General features: G+C 39.8%; 1 protein-coding gene across 5 annotated transcripts in view; it reads right to left on the bottom strand.

Moving 5' to 3' along the window:
• Positions 1-1,318: 1,318 nt before the first annotated feature.
• The window catches only part of LOC140385666 (probable C-mannosyltransferase DPY19L4), a 154,942-nt gene continuing 144,694 nt past the window's right edge, over positions 1,319-11,566 (bottom strand). For all 5 annotated transcript variants that reach the window (XM_072468056.1, XM_072468055.1, XM_072468053.1 and 2 more), the window contains one exon: positions 1,319-9,456. In XM_072468056.1, coding sequence (XP_072324157.1) covers positions 9,283-9,456 — 174 coding nt within the window. In that variant the 3' untranslated portion in view covers positions 1,319-9,282. The remainder of the gene's footprint in view (positions 9,457-11,566) is intronic.

Here is an 11,566-nt window from a genome sequence, read left to right as displayed (position 1 = left end):
CCCACTTAAAACTACACCTTATTTCTGAAGTTTACCTTTACAAATATAAATCCTTTAAAAGTACCTTTGATTTCCTAACATTGCTGGCACTTAAAGAAAGGAACCATTGGCCTCCCTGTTGAGATGCAGCCACCTTATAGTGCTCCATGGGGGTTGCTTAGTTCAGTTGGCAAAATGACTAGGAATGTGATGCAGAATAACCCCAACAGCGTGGGGTCCCATCTCTGTACTGGCTGTGGTAGTTCACTGAAGTTTGCCTCCTCGCCTTGCTCAATGGGTGCAGAGTGGTGCCCTAATGCTATATATAACTAATTGCCTCTCTCTAATGGCGGGAAATGCCTTTGGTCCTTTGTGAACCATGGCTAATTTCCTTGCCTTATAGTTCTCCTCTATAAACCTCAGGCAAGATATTCCTTTCCTGGATACCGGCATTTTTTAAAGACTCTAACATTCTTGCCTCCTTCTCTCAGCCTGTGCAGTTCTTTTCTGCTTTACTCACCGCTACTGCTGCTCCTGATTTCCGAGCCTTCATGGTAAGCCAAAAGCATTCCCATGTTCAGTAACTCAGAACAAGTAAATTATTTGAAACAGCTCTTGGTCTCCACAAACTGTAGCTGCAACAATATCAAAGAGAAACATTTGCTAACAACCAAATCTCTGACACGACCTCCCTAAAATGAGTAACCAGAGACTTATCTTGGTGGAGGTAAAGATACCATTAAACACCATTTGTGAAAGCTAGTTATAGATTTGCCCCCCCGCCACAAAACAAGCAAGACACATTGAAAATTGTCCCCTAGTACTGCTAAAGTACAAGTGTGTTACAGAGTGTATGTTGCAGAGTTTAATCATCAAGTAAACATCAATGAGTTCATTATGACGTAAATAGTTATTCAGACTGGAGATTGGAACTCTGAATTTGGAACGGTAATGAAGAGCCTGCAGATACTGTGACTACAGTACATTGATGTTCTTAAATTTATCTGTACATTTCAAATAAATGAATGTCTTTATTTCTTTACTCTTTACTTCTTTTTAAAGTTACAAATCTTTCCATTCGGCAGTTTGCTGAGGGATACATGTGTGCACATACATTTTTTATATAGCCAGGTATGAATTAACACAAACTAGACCTGAATGAAGGGTTCGTATACTACTTTACATCACAGGAATGGAAAACCTTAGGGGCAGCACATGTTCTTTCAGATTATTTCAACTATAAATTTCAATGGCAATATCTTGAGGAAAATTGCTTTATTTGGGAGAATCTTCCAATTTCATTTTTTTCTGGAAATCACAAATAGATCTCAATACAAAGTTGATTTTCCATAACTTTTATTTGCAACAGCACTTGTGAAGATTATGCCCAACATTTCCAAAGTAAAACACAATTAAAATAAAACTACAGTAACATACATATGGATAATGAACCATCACATTAGTGCTATTCAGCAATACATGGTACTTGAATTACATTTTGTGATTTAAAAGTACCTTGTCCTTTTGGAGTGCTGCCTGAATAGAATCCAAAATGTCTCTGGAGTTGATGATACAAGATTTGTAAGGTGACCCTTTATCACAGATATGAATTTAATATTTACCCACTACTTATTTTTATAAAAAAGAATATCTCCCCCTTACCCTACATGCCCTGAATACATCAACTCTCATCGTGTGCTGCTCTGGAGTCATGGCTGATTGCTACAAAATTGAAGTGATCATTCAATATGCAAAAGTCTAGTGAATGAGTATTGAGAGATTATTCAAACATTAGGATCACCATGTTTTCATCTATACATTCCCAACACAGATCAATGGATAGCAATCAGGAGCAAGAGACTTGGAAGCTTCCTTCCAATACCGGATTGCAGGAATTAATGGAACACGCGCTCCAAATACTCCAACATGGAACAAGGGGTATCTAACCTGAGGTTTTCATTATCTTGAAGACCATGTGGCGCATTGACCAACTAGGATATCTTAAATGAAGGAGAACCTCCTTTCTTATTTTAACCAGCACCACAATTTAATTTACTCAACACCATTTTAATGGCAATGTTTCGACAAGTTCTGTGCAAGTCAGAGGGGGTTGTGAAGGGGGGGTAGCATCAGAAAATATATTTGATTAAGTACCAACCTTAAACTTTCCCTTTGGTATTTCAATAATACAAAATGTGCAATAGTACAAGTTAGAGAAATACAGCAAATAACAAAATATAAGATTTTTTACATTATAAAACATATCTGGCACTCCGAATAGCATTCATCAAATAGCTCCTCTCTAGGAGCTACTGAAGCTTTGCAACAGAAAATTACAATTCATGCTGGACCATTCCACTGAACATTGTTGAGCATTTCAGCAGGAGTACCAATGCTAAAAATAAAGAAAAGTAGAATCTGGTATTAATCTGAGCCATGCACCTATGGGATTCGGAAATGTTTCTTCCTTATCTAGAGATGTCACAGATCACAAAAAGTAAAATGGTGCTCATACCATAGTCTTGCCATATTTCATTTGTGCAGAAGATAAGCAAATAAAGAGAGAAGAAAATGTGGCAGACATTTTTTAAAACACTGAACTACAACAGAAACAATTTAGCTTAAAGAGGCTTTAGTTAAGTGTGGTCTGACTCGTGCACTGTACAATGTTCAATTACGGTCATTACCAAACAGCTGCACGTGAATTGGAGAGGATAGAGAAAAGAGAAAAATGACTGATCCAAACTTGAAATAAAATATTATGAACAAAGACTGGAAAACCTCGAGTGCTTCAATTTTCAAAGAAAAAAGATATACGAGGTCTTCAGAGTTAGAAAAATAATATAGATTCCAGATTAATAGTACATACCGAGATAGTGAAAACTATCAGAGTTCACAAGCTGAATGTTGCGAAAATCTAAAACAAATATCAGTAAGCAATCTTTGGGATGATGTGATTGGTCAGACGTTGTGGGGTTGGGGTGGTGAGGAGAAAGAAGATTAAGAGCATTTAAAATGCGGATGAATGCTATTGTGAAAAAATGTAAAGTACAAAAGAATGACAGAACTACTTGTTCTTGGCTTTTCATTTGTTTAAAAATAAAGGCCACACATGCATCTTTCAGTGAGCATTTAGAAATGACATGGTTTTGAACTCTCAATTTATTTAATTTCATCACAAACGTGAATGACTACAGATAAATTTTTCTTGTATTTCCTCTTCAAATCCTCAAAATAATCCAGTTGTCCCACACCACATCAAACACTACATTAGTGGCAAGATGTACATCACCTGCACAATGGAAAAGGCCCTCATCAGTATTGGTGCTGAGATTATACAAAGTACTCAGGATACTGTCTCTGAAAGGTGCACATCAGGCACATACGAGTGTTTACCCTTTATCCAGAGAGTACTGTAAATGTATCTTGCTGTCACAGCTTATAGTTCTGCATGACTTATGGTTAATGGCACTACTTAACATGGAAAATCGGTTTTCAATCCAACAATAGACACTGTAATACTGCATGGTTTTAAACAGCAAGTGTCCAGATTTTATAAAGTTTAAAAAATTGACTATTTATTCCTTCACATTGAGTGCAAACATTTTATTCGAATGTCTAAGTTTCTGAGATATATGCCACCCGAATATATTAAAGCAAAGTGATGAATTTCAAAATGTTCCTTCAACATGTGAGATCACCAGGGATGAGAAAACAGTTGTAGCATTTGATCTCTCATTTAAACAAATTGGCTGCAAATAACTTTTGTTTTCACACGGTAATGTGTATTCATGTGAGACTGAGGCTTCAACAAAAGATTGAATCAAACTCCTAATTTATTTTTCTTAAATACTGACTTTTGGGAATGTTTATATGGAGAAAAATAAAAATATGAATAAATAGGCAAAAACAAATGATAATGGATAGCAAAACTAGTGGAAATGCTTCAACGGCAGATAGTAGCCTGACATGAGAATTAAGTATAATGAATAAGTGGGTCAGATTGCATTGATAGTGTAAAGTAAGATAGGTGATCTCTTAAGTTCATATAGGTTTCACTATATATCAGCATCTTGCTACCAATATCATGCTGCATATGTAGGAATTATTGCTCTGAAAGAATTCAGGCAATTTAGCAGTTGCAGAGGCATGTTAGACATCTGTATGCGTCAGAAGGGGTGGAATTCCCGTGACAAATAGTATTTGAACGCAGCCAATGCCCAGATCACTAGACATGACATAGAAAACTATCTCATGAAATAATAAAAGCAACACTGATGGTGGACATGAAAATTAACATTCTACATCATTCCACACATAGGAGGGTTCAAAGTACCTGAATAACAGAACTAACGTAACACTGGGGAGGGAAATAATACAATGCTGAGAGGAAAAAGATAACAACGGTGTTATATAACATTTGTAAGTACCAAAAGTTTCATGCTGGGGTCTATACTTTAGAGTCAAAATGATTGGGACCCGAGCAATGCATTTCAATCACAATGGAATGCTATCTACAGTAGAATAAATCCTAAATCTATAATCCCACAGGAAAAATGTACCTATTGCAAGACGCAACATTTAAGAGGGTTCCCAGTATGTAATGAAGCATACAAATCATCCCAATTCCCTTTTATCCTTCTCAACCCTTCCCACCCAAATCCAACACTAGCTAAACTGGATCATGATATTTGATTTTCCTTCACTATGGACCAGCAGGGGCAGCACGGTGGCACAGTGGGTTAGCCCTGCTGCCTCACGGCGCCGAGGTCCCAGGTTCGATCCCAGCTCTGGGTCACTGTCCGTGTGGAGTTTGCACATACTCCCCGTGTTTGCGTGGGTTTCGCCCCCACAACCCCAAGATGTGCAGGCTAGGTGGATTGGCCATGCTAAATTGCCCCTTAATTGGACAAAATTAATTGGGTACTCTAAATCTAAAAAAAAAATGGGGGAAAAAAAAACGATGGACCAGTACATGACAGACCAGCATCCAGGAACCTACGGTTCCCATCCTGGAGAATTATAGGAAATAGGTGAGGAAATTGCAGATACAGCAGTTATAATTTACAAGGCTCCTTAGACTCAGGAATTATGCTTTTGGATTGGAAAATTGCAAAAGTCAATCCATGATTTAAGGAAGGGAGAACAAAGGCAACTACAGGTCCATCATTTCAATATCACTTGTGGAGAAGGCACTGGAATCTATCAAAGACAGAATGACTGTACTTGGGCAAGGAAAAGCTGAGCCAAGGGAGTCAGTATGGTTTGTGAAGGATACACCATGTCTGGTTAATCTAGATGCCTTTTATGAGGAGGCACTGGTATGATGAGCACGGGAACATTTACAGATATTGTCTACATGGACTTAATGAAAACATTTGTAAAGAGCCCGCAAAATAAGTTATTGGCAAATATGAAAATGCATGTAACTGGAAGCAACCTTTGACACGGGTCAGTTACTGAGTGGCAGTACGACACAAAGGGTGAGAATAAAGAGGATCTTCTCTGTTGGTCGGATGTGAAAAGTAATTTTTAATAATAAGTAGGCTTACATTAACACTGCAATGAAGTTACTGTGAAAATCCCAGAATCACCTAAGCCTTGTGCCCTTCAGCCTTGAGCGATCATCCATAAACTCTAAGTCAAAACCAAGCTGGAATCTGTGGAAGGGTAACTGGGATGCCTACAGCAGATACTTAGAAACCATCGTTGACTAGATCCCACCCACTGCCAAAAACTACAACTCCTTAACTTGACTTCTCAAATTGGCAGCCACTAAATTTGCTCCCCAGGGGCTTCAGAAACACGTCATCCACTGCTAGAATCCAGGAAGTGAACAGTTCCTGGAAGAATACAGGGAAACTGAAGACTCCGGTGTGCGACCAACACTCATAGAATTCCGACAGTGCAGAAGGAGGCCATTTAGCCCATCGAGTCTGCACCGACCCTCTGAAAGAGAATCCTGCCTAAGCCCACTCCCCCGTCCTATCCCCGTTACCCCACCTAACCCGCACATCTTTGGACAGTAGAGGAAACCAGAGCACCCGGAGGAAATACACGCAGACACAGGAGGCACGGTAACACAGTGGTTAGCACTATTGCTTCACAGCCGCAGGGTCCCAGGTTCGATTCCCGGCTTGGGCCACTGTCTGTGTGGAGTCTGCACGTTCTCCCCCTGATTGCATGGGTTTCCTCCGGATGCTCCCGTTTCCTCCCACAAGTCCCGAAAGACGTGCTGAATTCTCCCTCTGTGTACCCGAACAAACGCCAAAATGTGGCGACTAGGGGCTTTTCACAGTAACTTCATTACAGTGTTAATGTAAGCCTACTTGCGACAATAAAGAAATGAAATGAAAATTGCTTATTGTCACAAGTAGGCTTCAAATGAAGTTACTGTGAAAAGCCCCTAGTTGCCACATTTCGACGCCAGTTCGGGGAGGCTGGTACGGGAATTGAACCCGTGCTGCTTGCCTGCCTGGGTCTGCTTTAAAAGCCAGCTATTTATCCCTGTGCTAAACCAGCCCCTGGTAAAGTAAAGATCACTTTACTAAACAACTCCCACATCAGTGATCCTGAATTAACACTGATGCTGTCACTTCACAACTCCTAAACTCAAAGAACCAGCCAGCAGTGATGACAAGTGAGCAGTAAAAACAGCCCTGATGCAGTCTTTCAAGAGTGCCCCAGAGCAGTCAGACTTCTCAAGTCTTTACACAAACGAGGAAGTGGACAATGCTGAGTCGGAGGAGTTTCCTTAAATATTTTGGCTCGAGTGTGTGCAGTCAATCTTGTCCGCTGTTTCCTGCCGTCGTACACACAAGAGGAAGTGAAGAACAATCTGGTGGCAAACAAGTCAGAGAAAACAGCAGGATGCAATGGGATTTACCCAGAATTCACAGAATTTGCAATGGGATTTATCCAGAATCCGATTACAGGGAAGGAAGTGGTTACCAACAGCAGAAGCACCATTCCAGATATCTGACATCAATCCAAGATAGTGGCCACTGCCAAGCCAGGGAAACTATTTGATGACCCATTCAACTGCTGCCATATTGTCCTGCTCTCAATAGCATAAGATTGTGGAACACCAGCTGCCAATCTGATTGAGTCCCACCCTAGAAGCAGCAACACCCCACCTCCCCTGCCACCAGCCAGGTTTCCACACAGGCTGTAACTGCTCTGAGCAGGTCCTGACACTGACCTCATCTACTGGGGCCCATTTGCAGAAGGACCTGAAGATTTATCCTGTGCCCATGATGCAGTGTAGTATATTGGCATGCTGTCGAAACTCTTCAACATCATTGGCTACATGAAGTTGCTACAACTAATCAACTCCATGACCAGCAACTGACAGTTCTGTGTGCACCTCGGAAATCAAATCAGTCAACCATGCGTAACTAACAAAGGGCTCCCACAGGAATCAGCCCTCGCACCACCTCTTCAACATATACGCCAGTGACCTTCGTCCCATAATAGTCACGCTCTTCACATTTTCTGACTACTTTACCCAGGCTTTCCAGGCTAAAGAATGTCAGAACATTGAGGAAACGCGCACTGAAGATCTTTGGTCTCTGGAAGCCTACTTCAGAATATGGAGACTTTGATCAAATGCCGTCAAGACTATTGTTTTAGCCGGAAGGGCAGGTAACAAAATATTCAGGGGCAATAAACATTGGCCCAGCCAGCGATGCCCACATTCCACAGAAAAACAAATGTATTGGAGGTGTTTGACTTTTCATTATAGAAATAAACGATTTAGATGGAGTTATATATCTAAGTTTTCACATAACTAGGTTGACGGGCCCAGTTGTACAGATGGGACTAGGAAGTTACAAAGGGACATCGATAGACTAGGTGAGTCGGCTAAACTGTAGTGAAGTATGAGCTTATTCACTTCTGAAAGGTAAACTGGGATATTTTCTAAATGGAGAGAGTCTTAGCTGTGGAGGAACAAATATATTTAGCTATTTGTATACACAAATCATCAAAGGATGGTGCACAGATAGAAAAAGTGTCAAAAAGGCTAATAGGATATTGTTTTATCTTAGAACTGGATACAAAGGTAAGGAAGTGATGCTTCAGTTGTGAAGAGATTTGGTTCGACTCCACCTGGAGTACTGCATTCAGTTTTGGCCATTGCACCTCAGAAAATAAACTGGGGGGCAGCACGGTGGTGCAGTAGTTAGCACTGCTGCCTCACAGCGCCGAGGACCCGGGTTTGATCCCGGTCCTGGGTCACTGCCTGCGTGGGTCTCACTCCCCCAACCCAAAAAGAATTGGCCATGCTAAATTGCCACTTAATTGGAAAAAAATAATTGAGTACTCTAAATTTATTTAAAAATTTTTTTAAAGAAATCAAATCTTTCTTGCAACATTTTTTTTTTTAAATTCCAATTAAGCAGCAATTTAGCATGGCCAATCCACCTACCCTTCTTTTTTTCCCCCAATTAGGGGCATTTTAGCGTAGCCAATCCACCTACCCTGCACATATTTTGGGTTGTGGGGGTGAGACCCATGCAGACACAGGGAGAATGCGCTTTTTTGCAACTTAAAATTAAAAGTAAGTGGGGCCCAATAATTTGATACAAAATGAAATTCATTCATAATATACAAAATGGAAAAACAAATTATTTACTATACCTGTGCACTGCACGGATGCCAAACAAGACCGTCCTAGAGGGTGCTCCCCTTTAGCTTACCAAGCTAGCAATTTAATAAAACAGCACTAACTTGGTCATTCACAATAACAGTTTTTAGTAAGGCTTCGAAGATTCAACGGTCCTGTTTCTCAGATGTCTGTAACCAAAACAGTTAAGTAAATCACCCACTGTAACATTTTTCGAAAAATAATGTACTGACACAAAAGTTGCTGAACTTTGGGCAGAGCCTAGGCATGTAAACTAAATGTACACATTGCCCAAGTATGCTTAAGCTCTACCTAAAGTGCTGTGGTTTTTAAGACCATGTGTAGCTCAGTAGGGTCTGTTCCGTATCCAAACAAGGAAATACAATACTGTTCTGCAGCTGAATTAATAGATATGGATTAACTTATTTTAACCTGATGCAAGTTTTTGTTTTAGACCTCCATTCTGAACATCGGAGGTTGATTCCAAACAGCAAGATTTGCCTTCTTTTCACTTCAGACTAATTTGTAAAAAATAACTTTAAAAAAAGAATGTTATTTATATGTATTTAAAAGTTACATTTTAAAAGTCCATCTGTAAAATGAGACATTGTTTCAACAGAAAAATTAAATATATGCAACACTAATGAGGATGGCGATTGGGAAGGTTTCAATCTTCATTAGTATTGAAATGATATCAGTGTATTGACTCTGTACACGCGATAGGACCTATTCCAGTAAACACGAGTGAAGTAGTTGACATATGGAGAATAGTCCAGCTTAATCTCATGGCAAAATCGTCCATACAGAGAAAACGCATAGTTTGCATCACTGTCCCCTTCACCATAAAGTATCTGGAAAAGGAAAAGAAACAAATAAAATTGCAGTTGCTAACACTGAGAGAGTAAGTATTCACATCAAAACAGTCAGAAACAGTGGCCTTCACATGTTTAAGCACAGGAGTTTATTCAAGAGTTTCACTTGCAAATTATTTATAGTGCAGGAAAATTAAGCCCATTGAAGTCTGCACTGGTGTTTTTCACTGTGAGCCAAGACTAACACCAATCCTCTGCTCACTCCTCCTGTCATTTAAATAGGCGAGAAGGCCAACTTTAGTTCAAAAAATTATTTATTTCTCTTAAAAATACTATGAAATCTGTTCTGGCAATTTGTGGCAAAGTTCCACACTCTATTCAGCCTCTGCATAAATATTTTGTTTCTAACCCCTTCAGTTGTTTGTGGTTATCTTAACTTTCTGCCCTTTCATTGCTATCTGAACTACTACTGGGAACAATCCAACATTATTTGACTTATTGGTGGCACGGTAGCACAGTAGCACGGTTTCTTTAAAGCGCCAGGGCCCCGGGTTCAATTCCCAGCTTCGGTCACTGTCTGTGTGGAGTCTGCATGTTCTCCCCGTGTCTGCGTGGGTTTCCTCCAGGTGCTTCGGTTTCCTCCCACAAGTCCCGAAAGATGTGCTTGTTAAGTGAATTGGACGATCAGAATTCTCCCTCTGTGTATCTAAACAGTTACCAGAGTGTGGCGACTAGGGGATTTTCACAGTAACTTCATTGCAGTGTTAATGTAAGTCTACTTGTGACACTAATAAAGGTTATTATTGTCACTCTTTATTATTCTTAAGGACACTTTTCAGTTAGCATTTGTCCTCAGCGAAAGTGATAAAGTGCCAACTTCTCAAGTTTCTTATATAACTGTAATCCATCGTCCTAGGTATTAGTTTCATACATCTACGAGTACATATACATACTTAATTGTTCCTTATAATGGAGTATCCAAAAATACACAATAATCTAGATTATGTCCAACTAAATTCTTGTACACGTTCAACATTACCTCCTTGCTTTTGCACCCAATGGCTGGAATGTTCTAACCTGAGCCTCTTGCCGGAATGGTGAGACTATTTTTGAGTCGCAAATTTGACTCACTAATTTGTGCACGTGGGTATTTCACTTTCCCAGAGCGAACCAATTTTCATTCCGCCTCCAAGCTCCCCGACCGATTAGGGACGGCAGGTGTCATGAAAGAATTATCAGGGAAATCCAAGAAATTGGAATATATCTTGTTGGTTATGTTCTGGTCATATATTTTGAACGGTGGAATATGCGAGTAAGATAATTAAGGCAGGAACTGAGTGACTGTGTGAATCTAACTGTGCATTAGAGATGCTAATGAGTCTAGTAATACAGCAAACAGATGTTTACCTCAGGCAATTTATCAAGAATGGGTACAAAACAAGAATAGATCTGAATAGGTTAAGGATTCAAAACTGATATGCAAGGTGTGAAGAAAAAGTGTCATACAGAAGGTGGATAAAGGGAGTTTACTTTTCTTTTAAGCTCTAAAAGCTAAAATAAAGGGGTGAAGTTAATTAAGTCTGGGAGAGTGCAGTTCTGAAGAAATTTAATAAAGATAAGGGAGTTAGGTGGATTGACCATGCTAAATAGCCACTTGTGTCCAAAAGATTAGGTGGGGTCACTAGGTTAAAGGGATAGGGTGGGAACGTGGGCCTAGGTAGGATGTTCTTTCAGCAGGGCTGCGCAGACTCGATGGGCTTAATGGCCTCCTTCTGCATTGTAGGGATTCTATGTCTTAAGAAATGAAAGGGATGAAACCAATTTAAGGGAATACTGAAACCAATGCAGGGGCTGCTTTCAATCTCCGACAACAACAGAATAGTTGTTTATCTCCCAGCAAGCAGTGTGTCAAATAAACCAAATTTTAAAAACAATCTGCTGATCAATTTTGATAGCAATCCAACAGACGTGAAGGCAACATGTGATAAAAGTTACTGTGTTTTTATTAATCCCGAAATCTACACGGTGTTGTGGAACAGATTGGGGAGAGTTAGCGCATAAGGTAGTTAAGATTGTTCGGAATTGTTTAAAGTAATGATGCTATGCAAAGCCATCATCTTATCTAAGTGTACTTCTATTTTACTTCTTT

This window comes from Scyliorhinus torazame, chromosome 11, assembly GCF_047496885.1.
Source record: "Scyliorhinus torazame isolate Kashiwa2021f chromosome 11, sScyTor2.1, whole genome shotgun sequence".
Lineage (NCBI taxonomy): Eukaryota > Metazoa > Chordata > Chondrichthyes > Carcharhiniformes > Scyliorhinidae > Scyliorhinus > Scyliorhinus torazame.
Note: the sequence above shows the minus strand (reverse complement) of the source record. Positions and strands in the feature narration are given on the sequence as shown.